The 13,616-nt window shown below is 47.4% G+C and overlaps 1 protein-coding gene across 1 annotated transcript; it reads left to right on the top strand.

Moving 5' to 3' along the window:
• The first annotated feature begins 1,382 nt into the window (after nt 1-1,382).
• On the top strand, nt 1,383-2,848 carry M421DRAFT_416142 (uncharacterized protein). The gene has a single exon (XM_033590953.1). The coding sequence runs from the start codon at nt 1,826-1,828 to the stop codon at nt 2,714-2,716; it is 891 nt and encodes a 296-aa protein (XP_033454035.1). The 5' UTR covers nt 1,383-1,825; the 3' UTR covers nt 2,717-2,848.
• The last annotated feature ends 10,768 nt before the right edge of the window (nt 2,849-13,616 follow it).

Raw genomic sequence — 13,616 nt, forward strand, 5'->3', positions numbered from 1 at the left:
GACTAGTAAATGCGTTTCTTTTAATGAGCAGTATACGTCCACTTCCGTTTGATCCGAGTGCATGAAGACACTGCAGGTAATGTTCGCGCTGACACCTGAAAGAGAGTAGTGTAAGCCATGGACACTGCTCGAGCTTGCCGACAGTACCGTACAGATGCAAATAAGTCTTGCCAGGCCGACAGGGGCCATAGGCAGCGCTGAGTGGCTGTTGATCCCATGGAATATTTATCTGGCTAATCTGTAAATAGAGGCAATTATCTAAGTTTGCTGATCTTGCTCTACTCCTAACGTTATATCTGTTGGTTCATGTAATATATTGGATGTTGAGCTGTGAGCTTAGAAAGGGGTTCTATCCACGAGCTAGCATCTCCGCATTGGCACCCTTATGCAATACTAAACTCAATATACCAGCCGTCAGTGTAATCGAGATAAATCGGGGATGAAATTTGCTCTGTTATTTGCTGAGCAGCACGTGACATTTGTAGAATCTTTACCCTATGCAAATGGCTCTCAATCGGGATCCAGCCGCATTTGTACGCTAGTCACTTCCGCATGTGATTGATCGATTTCGAGATTGTAGTCAGTACGTGCTCTCCCCAGACACACATAGCTAAACACTATGAGCTGATATACATGAGAGGGTACTTGTTTTACTTATTAGTCGGAGGGCAGTCATAACGACGCGTAGAATGCAGACGTGGCAAAACCTGACACGATGTCGCAGATATTCGCTCTAATGATGGAGGATTTTATCCTTTTAGATGTCGAAGGGAACGTTACGGTAAGCATGTGCTGGCTCGTACCTAAAACGATTCATCTCCCGGCCGCCTCAGATCATTGCACTTTTCAACCTCACTACGTGATGGGTCGAACGCAAGGTTTGATCCAGAACATAAAGACAAATAGAGAAATAGAGACGATAGAAGTTCACCATGTCTGTGTTGCAGCTCTGATCCACATCACGCGAGTGGATGGATTCTCCCGGGCGGCTAGAACTGATGCCTGATACGTCTGCGCTCCGGCCCGATGCAACTTCTGCAGTACTAATCACAAGCTTGGTGGGCCCAGGCAAAGTGGACCGTTCTATGCAGGACGTGAGTTCACTCTACTATGAATTTATATCATACCTTATCGGCGCAGGGCCGCATAGTCTCTTTGGCGACGATGCCCGTCTTTGCAGATGGCGTTCCGGTGAATCCAGTCATTCGGATCGAAAAATTGGGCCTACTCCAATCGAATGCGCCACATGTCAAGTAGGGTGGGTTCGCCAATATAGCCGAGTTCGCACTACTTGTATGCGAGCGCGATGTGCGAGTGCGGCGTGGCTGGTAGGTAGTCTGGCAGGGAAACGGCTGATGAGCAGCACGATAACTTATTTTGATCACCGAACGGTAGTTTGAGCCAAGTTCTCAGACTGGCTAATTTGAATATGAGGCTCGACAACTTACTGGATGGATTCGGTAGAGTTATGTAACAACAGCTGGCCAATGTACGTGGTCAGGAACCCAGAGGTGGCCATGGTGTTTTGCACGAGTACCAGTAATGTTGCGTAAACGCCCTGAATTTATGAAGGATTCACTGTGGCTTTTTGACGAATGGAATTCGCGGCTTGATCAATGACACAGCCTACCAACAATTATGGCGCTTGCAGACAAGTTCAGCAACAGTGCGTTGTCACATTGATAAATTTATCTCCGGTCACTTTTGGGAATGGAGAGAGCAGTTTCCGGTTTATAATAGAGTGCTGAGCCACCCTCAGCTGTCGGTCCATGACCCATATCTCAACCTTAACGCACAACGACTGATCAAGTAGCCAGCACCCAGTATGCACCATTGCGTACTCTGCGATCAACGATTTGCCAGCGAAACGGCACTTCAACAGCACCGACGCGATTCGCCTATGCACAAAAAGAGCCTGGAATGCAAGATCTGTAATCGCATGTTTGGAAGTGAGGAAGCACTTAAACAACACCGACGAGACGCGCCTGCGCACACAGGGACCTTCGACTGTGAGGCTTGCAACCGCTTCTTTGGTAGCGCAGGTGCTCTGAAACAGCATCAAAGCGACTCTCCAACCCACAGGATACCTGCGCAAACTCCAGCTGTTGACGATCTCAAAAGGTCATCTTCTCAAGCATCCGAGTCGCCCGATCCGAAGACTGGACATCACCCTCGGGGCAGTGGTGATTTCCGAAGAGACTCGGGAGTCTTCCCGAACAAGCCCACAAAGAAGGAATCCTCCAACCGAAAAGTAGAGACCCAAGAGTTCTTCACATTTCCTGAGCTCCACCAAAGCGTCGCAGAGGCCATCGCACCGCACACAACCTCATTGTGGTTCTACGAAACCAACCACGACAGCAGGTATGATAGGAATCACTCTACAAAGGTTATAGGACAGTTTACATGTACGAAAACATCATGCAGAAATCGATGGGGAAGCAAGATAGTCGCAGTTTGGATTAAAAGACATGCTCGCAATCATTACAGCGCTGTAGTGTATAACCAGAAGTGCCGGACTTGTGGCTTTCTAGGGCATCTTAAGATGGACGAGGAATGCTATACTGAGCGTGTTGCTTACAGACTTAAGAAATGGGCAGGAGTGCACATGGAGCAGCCTCCTTTCGAGCCGAAGAAAGGCCCGCCGCACGAGATTGAATTGTGTGAAGGCTGTAAGAGGGGAGTTTGTCCGCAGATAAGAGACTCAGAAGAGCACTAGGATTGTTATCTTATCTGTAACGTACCCCACGGGCGAGTCGGACACACGGGCGAGTCGGACACACGGGCGAGTCGGACACTTTTGCCAAGACCCTACTAAACCTCACCCTATTATGGCCCAAAACACCACACTCTGGCGCTGCAAGGTGCAGTACAGCTTAGAATATCATTTAGAGACTACTTCTGTATCATTCTTGCACGTTCGCGTGTTGTGCCCAGTCTAATTGCACCGTCCACAGCGTCGTTGGGAGGGCTCACCCACTTCAGCGCGCACCCGCTTCTTTGACTTCTTTCCATCACCACGTGCCCCAAACTCCTTTAGAGCTGCTATCCGCTGCCCTTCCTTAACTGTAAGGGTCCCTTCCTTAACTGTAAGGGTCCCTTCCTTCTAGATTCGCTTTCTTTTGCGCGATTTACGTTCTGTGGCAGCTGCTAGAGCTGCGTGAAGCTCAGCGTTCTCCTGTTGCGCCAAAACTAGCTTGTGCGATAGAATCGCTCCCCCCTTTGCGTAGTGCTCAAGCGCGCTCAGCACAGAATTGGGTGAGCTACCCTGCTACTTCTTATACTTCTCTTGAATTAGAGTTAATTGCGACTAAAGTTCTAGGGTATTGCTAGGGGTTTGCAACTGCTAGGGCTTGTTATTATTAGGGAGTTGTGGTGATAGAGTGCGCAGCTTCACATTAAGCCCTATTATAACCTATTCTAGGTTAAAGGGGACTAGTCTAACGCCTTAGAACCCTCCTTAGATATTGCATAAGGTGAATACAGCATTATAGGCTGCTTTAAAGCATAGCAGGAACTTAAGCTTTGTGATAACGTAGATTATCACCAAGCCAGCCATATCACCAAACCAGCCATTTTCTCTTAGCACAACTAACACAAGTTACTACAACTACAACTACTTACTATTAAATAGTGACCTAGCATACTGTGTGCTTACATTAGATTTAGAAGATGTTTCTGCACCCTCCTAGCACGTTCGTGCGTTGTGTCTAGTTTTGCTGCAGTTCCTACAGTGCTGAATAGTTGACTAAGCTCCTAGTTAACCACCTCTACCCTAAGTCTTCTTAGATAGCTAAGCTGCTACACACGCCTCAGCAGCTACCTGCGATGCTGCTGGGCCATACTTAAGTGTGCTACTATGCTGAATCTGCTTTCTCTTACGCGATTTTCTCTTAGTTATTACTGCTAATTGCTCTTTAAGCTCTCACACATAGGCCTTAATAAGGATGTTTTTGTGTAGCATCTCTTTAGCCCCTTTTACAAGCTTTAAGAACCCCTCTTGCGCTATACTTAGTAATTGTTAGAAGGAGTTGCTTATAAGCTTAGATTAAGACCTAAACTTGTGTGTATTGCTTAGCGTCTTAGATTGCCACAGCGTTTTAGGTAGAGGTACTGCTAGTAGGGTATGCAGCTGCACTTTAAGGTAATCTAACACTACCTACGCGTTAGTAGGAACAAGCCCTAATACCTTAAAGGCCTTTTAGCAGTTAACCTTTGTAAATATATTAAGGAATATATCCCTAAAGGCTAGTAGGAAGCCTTCCTTATTAATATAGAAGACGTGTTAGTGTGCTAAGTCTTAAATATATTAGGAGTACTTGCGCTTTAATAGCAAGAAATAGACTATATTAAGTGGCTAGAGGATGTGTAATAAGTAAGGTAGTATATAGAGAGTAAGGATTTAGTTCTCTAGGTAATAGTCCTTAAACTCCTAGTTAAGATAGCTCTTATAGCTGTCTAAGATAAGCAACCTATACACTCCTACCTAACACATCTTTATATACGTGTTAAAGTGCTTTAACTACTTAAGGCTAAGTATATTATTTGTCTAACTATTCTTAGAGACTAAGAGCTTCTAATTGTAGGGTATATCTGTCTCCTTATACTAGGCAGAGATGTGGACGCGTCCTTTGTAGATAATAAAAGGCAGGGTTGCATACCCAGCAGCGCAGATGCTCTAGATAACAGTAACCCACTCGCGATCACCTAGCTAAACAAGCTCTAGCCAAGCACGTCTCTCTAAGCCTGTTACAACCTTTAAAGACAAAGCAATGCCTATCTAGAACCTAGTTTTATTAAAGTTGTGCATGTTATTATTACAAATGCTATAACGTGTTTCCCATGCGAGCGGGCACCCCAAGCGAGTCGGCAGCTCTTCCCCACCAACACGCCTGCGCGGCGACAACGCGTAATGTCTCAACAACGCAACGTCCAAAAGTCCTATAACGAAGGAAATGTATTCCTTGCTATCTCTGATATAAAATCAAAGCGAATACAGAGCGAGAAACGCGCTGCAGAGATCTATAACGTCCCTTGAACGACTATCCAAGCGCGACGCGCTGGACGACGCGCCTGAAGCGATTGCGAGCTGAACTCGAAGCGCCTTACAAAGCTAGAAGAGGAGGTGGTTCTACACAATATACTTGACGCGTCTCTACGCGGACTACCACCAACGAAGGCTCTTGTGCGAGATATGGCTGATAGACTGCTAAGAGAGCGGGATGGGAAGCCTGTTGGCAAGCACTGGGTAGACAACCACATTAAGCGTACACCTGAGCTTAAGAAGCGCTGGAGCCGGCCGTATGATCGCCAGCGTGCTGCCTGCGAGGACCCAGCGCTAATCCGGCCCTGGTTCGAGCTTGTTCAATCGATGAAGGCGAAGTATGGCATCCTTGATAAGGATACCTGGAACTTTGATGAGACTGGCTTCCTAATGGGCAAGATCACGTCTCAGCTCGTAGTAACAGGCTCAGATAAGCCTAGGAAAGCAAAGAAGCTACAGCCTGGCGATTGCAAGTGGACTACCCTGGTACAAGCCGTCAGCGCGACAGGGAAGCGCATCCCACCCTTCATCATCTTTGCTGGCAAGGTGCTCATCTCCACCTGGTTTGAGCTAGGTATACCACGCGACTGGATCATCCAAGTAAGCCCAAACGGCTGGACAAACAACAAGCTAGCGCTTGCCTGGCTTAAACACTTCGATACGCATGCGAAGCCCGTAGGAGCGTGGAGACTGCTGATTATCGACGGCCACGAGAGCCACTGCTCAGCTGATTTCCAAGAATACTGCAAGGAGAATAAGATAATTGCCCTCTGCATGCCCCCTCACTCATCGCATCTACTGCAGCCTCTTGACGTCGCCTGCTTCTCGCCGTTGAAGCGCAGCTACAGCGACGGCATCTCAGCCTTGGCGCGCAACCACATCCACCATATCAGCAAGGAAACCTTCCTACCAGCCTTTAAAGCTGCATACGAGCAGACATTTACAAAGGAGAACACTCAGGCAGGTTTTAGAGGTGCTGGGCTAGTTCCACTAAACCCAGAGGCAGTGTTGTTGAAGCTTGATGTGAGGTTGCGCACGCTGACTCCACCACAGCGCGACGACGCCGCGTGGGAAGCGAAGACGCCGCGCAACGCTAAAGAGGTAGAGGCTTAAACTACGCTTATTCAACAGAGGATGCAAAGACGCTCAGGTTCTACTGCAAGCTCCCTTGACGAGCAGGTACGACAGCTGAGTAAAGGCGCTCAGCAGATTGCGCATAATATGGTGTTGCTACAGGAGGAACAGGCGCGCATGCGAAGCGCAATTGAAGAGCTTACAAAGCGCAAGGGCTGTAAAAGGCGGTATGTACAGGTAGAGGAGACCTTAATAGTTAGTGAGGTATCTAACTTAATTGCTAAAAGAGAGGGTAGCAGTTGTGATGATAGCGAAACGCCTGCGAAGAGGGTGCGCGCAGAGAGGCACTGTGGTCGTTGTGGTGAGACTGGGCATAACTCCCGCACCTGCAAGGTAGAGATAAAGGATGCAGATGATAGCGAAGAATCTGAAGTATAATCTACTGTCGCGTATAAAAGAAAATATTGTTGTAGCGTTGCGTAGTGTCGCCGCGCAGGCGTATTGGTGGGGAAGAGCTGCCGACTCGCTTGGGGTGCCCGCTCGCATGGGAAACACGTTACTTAACTTAAGTATCCTCTACTAGCTTAAACTACGCGCTAATTATCTTAGGATCTTCCTATAGTATCCTCTGTCTATCCTTAGCTTAATTAAAGGCTATTTTAAGCTTGTCTAAACATGTCACAAGCCTGCTAGCCTATAGTTTACTAACAGGCTCTTCACTACGCACACTAAGTATCTTATTAGCTATATCTGCCACCTTACATAGCTAGGGCGCAAATCCTCACAAATCAAGGTTAAGTATATACTAGATAATTATCTGCTCCTCTAGTATAGTAAGTTTCTAGCAATTAGCGCGTATGTCTAGTTAAAACGTAATATTGCAAAGGCGATTAGAGACCTGCTAATAAGGTACGTTCAACGCTCTAGCAGCGCTGTGGATACTGCAAAATTGGCTAGCATAGAAGGCCTAGATAGCAAGGATAACTCTGCCTTCTCTAGTAGTATTCTGAAGTTGTTGTTGTTGAGGCATATTATGTTAGGGTAAAAGGTGGTCGTGCCAAGAGAAAGTGGCTGGTTCGGTGATATGGCCGGCTCGGTGATAATCTACGTTATAGTTAATCTAGTTACGCATGAGGTCTTTAGCTTGGCGCCCATACGCCTTCTTCAGAGGGGCAAAACAGCCCACATTAAGTGGCTGCAGGAGATGCGACGAGTGCGGAGTAGGCTGGCGGATGGGTAGGGTATGCTTTTTTACGTTTTGGCTTATAGCTTCTTAACTAGCAGAGATACGCTTACATAATCTATTATTCGATAGAAGCGCCTAGTATTGCGCCTTCTAATAAAAAAAGAATTAGCTTATTCTGCCTAGTATTAGCTGAGTTATCAACACTACCTAGCAAAGTATACCTATTAATAGGTATGCTCGCTAGGTACCCCCCCTTTTTTGACCTTTTCTAGCCTCTAGCTTGTGCAGTTTAATAGTTATAACAAAACCCTCTACTACAGAAATGTAGAGGTGGTTTTTCTCTTTCTTTTAAGCCCTATTTTGCTAGAATCCATGTATTATTGACAAAGTTTTGGGGGGTACCCACGAAGGACGTTGGAGTATACCCATTCCGCCAGCCTAGTGCGGAGGTATACATACAGTAATAATCTTGTTATCCTTGCAGTATTCCTAGAAATCTAGTGAGTTGTGGCTCTCATGACTATTAATAACTAGCCCAACTCAAAGAAGCTTACTCTGCGTGAAGAGGAGGTGATTATCAGCTATATAACGTATTCCACAGGCGAGCGCCGCACACGGGCGAGCGCCGCACCCCACCAAACTTACGCACCTTATTTAACGTCTAACTTAACAACGTTATTATAATGTATATATATATTAATAGAGTAGATAAAGTAGTATCTTAAGTATCTACTTTGCACGTACGTGAATTATGGCCAGTCTCTCTGCACCTCCTGCAGCGCGCTAGAGCCTGGCGGCTAAGGCCTGATTGATCTCCTCCTTGACGCTGCTCACGAGCAATCTGCTGGTCAGCCTCACGTTGAGCGAGTAGATCCTCTCCAGCTCCCTTTGTTAAGACCCCACTCTGCTGTATACGCTTTTTCTTACGCTGTTTGCGTGCTAACGCTGCCCCATTGGCTCTCTCAAGGCTGGTGATCCGATCACGCATCAGCTCAGCTGAGAGCATCATCACCTCAGCGCCCTTCTTAAGCTGGTTAATTGCTTCAATAATTAAGGCAGGTGATGAGCTCTTGTGCCGGCGCACGCGATCACGTATCAACGTTGATTGAGCCTCAAGCTCGCGTACGTTGCTTGGTGTACGAGCCTCCCAGAGGGCCTCTGGCAGAGCAACTGGAGTAGGCGTACGCAGCTGCACATCAAGCTTTGATAGAACAACGTCTGCCTGGAGAGGAACAAGGCCTGCGCCTCTAAACGCTAAGCAGATATTGTCTGGCGTAAACGATCATATAAAGGCTGCCTTAAACGCTGGCAGAAACTCAAGCTTAGTGATGTGGTTGATGTGGTGGCGGATCAGGCTCTCAACCTCACAGCTGTACGCGCGCTTCAACGGCGAGAAGCAGCCAATATCAAGAGGCTGAAGTAGATGAGATGAGTGAGGCGGCATGCAGAGTGTGTAGATATTGTTCTCCTTGCAGAGCTCTTGAAACTCAAGAGAGTGGTGGCTCTCATGGCCATCAAGGACAAGCAGGCGACGCGCACCAACAACGCGAGTCTTTGTATAAGCGTTGAAGTGCTTTAGCTACTCTACTCCTAGCTTATTATTTGTCCAGCCATTTTCGCTAACTACGATCACCTAGTCGCGTGGGATCTCTGCTTCCTTGTACCAGGCAGATAGATGATACTGGCCAGCGAAGATGAGGAATGGTGGTACTGACTAGCCAGCAGCGTTGATTGCAGCGATCAACGTCACCCACTCGCGATTACCTGGCTGAATAGCCTTTGGCTAACCTCTCCTCTCTAACCCTGTCACAACAAGCTAAGTTGTGATCTTGCCTATTATAAAGCCTGCCTTGTTAAAGTTGTAGACGTCATTATCACAGATGCTATACCTAGTGTTTGTCTGCTCTACAAGCTTAAACTACTAACTAATTAGGGCTGGATCCTCACATAGAGCTCTCTGTCTATCGTACGCTCGATTGAAACGCGTCGTGAGACTGTCTGTACGCTTGACAAAGGTAGATGGCCAGTTAACTCCTACGCGTCCTCCGCCGCGCGCAGCGAGCAGCTTATCAGCCATATCACGTACAGCTGCGTACGTAGGCGCAAATCCACGTTGGTCTAGATCCAATATATGGCGGATAATCACCTGCTCCTCTGGCTCAGTGAGCTTCTTTGAGTTGGGCTGGCAATCACGTCAGGCAGGTATACCAGCGCGTCGGCGGCGGATTGTTCGTTCAGACACGCTAAAGATAGTAGCAGCCCTGCGATTGCTCTGTATTTGATGGGAACTGATAGAGGAGATAGCAAGCTGAACGTCTGCTTCATTTGAAGCTGATAGAGTAGCGCTGCGTTGAGCCATTGTACGTTGAGATGAGAGAGGTGCGCAAGTTTGGTGGGGTGCGGCGCTCGCCCGTGTGCGGCGCTCGCCTGTGGAATACGTTAACGTAAATACTAAGCGAGTGAGCCATCGAAGCGAGTGAGCCACCCCACCAAATTTCTATACCCTACAACTATAAATTGACTATGGCTCCACTAAACATAGCCCAACACGCTTCTTGTGAGACTGATATACACCTTGCAATCTTAGCTCTTAATGCGAATTAAATTTAGACTGAAAGGCGTGCTGCAGTAACATTTAAAGTCTCTCGCGCTACCCTCCACCACCAACACGCTGGCAAACTTGCTAGACGCAATTGCCAGCCCAACTTAAAGAAGCTTACTAAGCAAGAGGAGGAGGTAATAGTAAAGCATATACTAGATCTAGATACACGTGGGTTTTCGCCTACGTACGCAGCTGTACGTGATATGGCTGATAAGCTACTCTTAGCGCGTGGTAGCTCTCCTGTAGGCAGAGACTGGCCAAGCAACTTTGTCAAGCGTACAGACAGTCTCACGACGCGTTTCAATCGAGCGTACGATAGACAGAGAGCTCTATGTAAGGATCTAGCCCTAATTAGTTAGTAGTTTGAGCTTGTAGAGCAGACAAACGCTAGGTATAGCATCTGTGATAATGACGTCTACAACTTTAACAAGGCAGGCTTTATAATAGGCAAGATTACAACTTAGCTTGTCGTGACAGGGTTAGAGAGGAGAGGTTAGCTAAAGGCTATTCAGCCAGGTAATCGCGAGTGGGTGACGTTGATCGCTGCAATTAACGCTGCTGGCTAGTCAGTACCACCATTCCTCATCTTCGCTGGCCAGTATTATCTATCTGCCTGGTACAAGGAAGCAGAGATCCCACGCGACTAGGTGATTGTAGTTAGCGACAATGGCTGGACAAACAACAAGCTAGGAGTAGAGTGGCTGAAGCACTTCAACACTCACACAAAGACTCGCGTTGTTGGTGCGCGTCGCCTGCTCGTCCTTGACGGCCATGAGAGCCACCACTCTCTTGAGTTTCAAGAGCTCTGCAAGGAGAACAATATCTATACGCTCTGCATGCCGCCTCACTCATCCTATCTACTGCAGCCGCTTGACGTTGGCTGCTTCTCGCCGTTGAAACGCGCGTATAGCCGTGAGGTTGAGAGCCTCATCCGCCACCACATTAACCATATCACCAAGCTTGAGTTCCTGCCAGCCTTTAAGGCAGCGTTCAGTCAATCGTTCACCTCAGCCAATATCTGCTCAGCCTTTCGAGGTACAGGCCTTGTGCCTCTCCAACCAGACGCTGTGCTCTCAAAGCTTGACGTGCAGCTACGTACACCTACTCCAGATACTCTGCCAGAGGTTCTCTGGGAAGCTCTTACGCCAAGCAACGTACGTGAACTTGATGCTCAATCAACGTTAATACGCGATCGCGTGCGGCGGCACAAGAGCTCATCGCCAGCTTCAATCATTGAGGCGATTAACCAGCTCAAGAAGGGTGCTGAGGTAGTGATGCTCTCAGCTGAGCTGATGCGCGACCAGATTGCCAGCCTTGAGAAGGCTAATAAGGCAGCGTCAGCGCGCAAACAGCGTAAAAAAAGGCGTATACAGCAGTGTGGGATCTTAACAAAGGGAGCTAGAGAGGATATACTCGCTCAACGTGAGGCTGATCAGCAGATTGCTCGTGAAGAGCGTCAAGGAGGAGAGCAATTAGGCCGCAGCCGCCAGGCACTCGCGCGCTGCAAGAGATGCAGAGAGACTGGACACAACTCGCGTACGTGCAAAAAAGATACTTTAGATACTGCTTAATTTACTCTATAAATATCTAAACATTACATTATCACGTTGTTGAGATATATGATTGTAAAGGTGCGCAAAGTTGGTTGGGTGGCTCACTCGCTTCGATGGCTCACTTGCTTAGTATTTACGCGTGAGTTGATCAGGATCAATTTGATCCCACGTCCAGAGAGACACAGCGTATCTCTAGCTAGCGTAGCCACGGGGTGTACAATATATAGTTGGTGAGTACAACAGTAGGTGTGCTAAGGATCAACATTGTTCTAGCTTAGTTGCAGCAGTAAGACTCTTAATTGTTAGATTCTTGTACTGTTGTCAGAGTATAAACTTAACAAGATCGTGGGTAGTAAAATTGTGTGTGTATTCTCTGTCCTCTCTATTTTGTGTCTCTCCTCTAATCTCATGTACTCTCAACCCGCCTTTCTGTCGATTATTAGCTAAGGCATTGTCTTAGTAGTCCTGAATCGCTTGGCTACCCCTCTTTTACATGCTTAGCGACCTCAATCTGGCGTGTTGCTGATTATTAGGCTTAGTCTGTGGGCCCCTGCCTTGCTTGGTGAACTTGGCTGAGACCTCCGAGTGATGTCTCTGTACAGATCCGGCCCTGCCAACCTTTCCTCAGTAACCCAATATCTGACACCAAGCATGTAAAAGAGGGGTACCCAAGCGATTCAGGACTACTAAGACAATGCCTTAACTGATAATTAACAGAAAGGCGGGGTTGAGAGTACATAAGATTAGAGGATAGACACGAAATGAAGAAGACAGAATACACACAGTTTTTACCACCCACGATCTCGTCGAGTTTATACTCTGACAACAGTACGAGAATCTGACAACTGGAGAGTATCAGCATACAGACTCCGCGCCAGAGAACAAAAACCACTAGAAGTCTCCGAGCCAGAGCCTGCATCAATTCTATCTGAATTTTACTTGCACTTTGCCCTCAGCGGCCAGCTCCTTTACATAGCGTCTGCAATGAAAAGTCAACCACACAATTCCAGATATCCTATAGAACACCCTCGCTGTTATTGGGATATCCAGCACTAAATGCCGTAATGGCAGGCTGTACAAGAAGCTTCGCAGTAGATGAGGCTGGTAGATTAGACTCTATGGCTTGAGAGGTGCTTGAAGAGGAATGTCGTAGGTTATGGTGACTTCTTCCCAAAGCGCTTCCCCCACGGCTACTTCCTCTGTGAATACCACCTCCTCGAGTAGCAAGAGTTCGCGAATCCATTATGCGTCGAAAATTTTATGGAAGACTTGTTGCCAGCGGACGTCTAGCCGTACCAAGAGCTTCCGGCTTTATCTACCACCGTATTCGGAGCTTCCAGCTTAATCTACCGCAGTACGACGCATGGCCTAGTTTCGTATAAGAAGGTATATTTGGTCTATGTTTACCAGTTCATAGAGACAGGCCTACCTAAAACAGGCCCTAAGAGGATATCGCTGTGACATCCAGTCGCAACAACATCTAGATCTCCTAGGAAGTTGGCGCCGGCATTATGCCGTCCAATCGGTATCGTATCGTTCTCAGCCGACAAAGAGTCGCTTCTCACGCTTCTTGCTATCGACCAGAGTATTATCACAACAAAGGAAAGCACTCGGCAATCTCACGACCATCTACCTGCAACAGCACCAGCTTCAATTGCCTATGCCCAAACGGTAAATCAGCATTCGTTGCGCAGAGATCATAGGTCACCGTTACCTCCTAGTGTACCTGTGCACTTCACGAGTACCACAAAGGCTAATAAGACTCAGGTGGTCCACTAATTAGCCTAGAGAACGGCCGAACGTTTTTTAGGTGCGGCGCTAGGGATCTCAGAAGCTTATAATTTTGAGGTTGAACATTTGACCATCGGAGTTGAGGCCACCAATCGGTCTTATAATACTGCGCGACAATAAGTGGATCACCCAAGTCTCGCTAGTGTATGCGGAACGAGATGGAAAGCCCACGGAGCATTTCAAGACTGTTAGATGTACTGCACCTTACCAGCGCCAATGGTATAGCCAAGTGTTCATGCCAGTCAAAGGTTTGAAAAAAACGCCAATTTAGTAAAGGAATAGCGGCAAAACGTGAATAGTGTTTTTCTTCCTTAAGCAATAATGCTAACTAGTAAGAAACAGCGATTGCAATAGGTACAACACTTAAAA

Source organism: Didymella exigua (genome assembly GCF_010094145.1).
Source record: "Didymella exigua CBS 183.55 unplaced genomic scaffold M421scaffold_2, whole genome shotgun sequence".
Taxonomy (NCBI): domain Eukaryota; kingdom Fungi; phylum Ascomycota; class Dothideomycetes; order Pleosporales; family Didymellaceae; genus Didymella; species Didymella exigua.

Excerpts from the sequence above, each read along its gene's own strand:
- M421DRAFT_416142 (XM_033590953.1), top strand. The coding sequence starts at position 1,826 with ATGCACCATTGCGTACTCTGCGATCAACGATTTGCCAGCGAAACGGCA.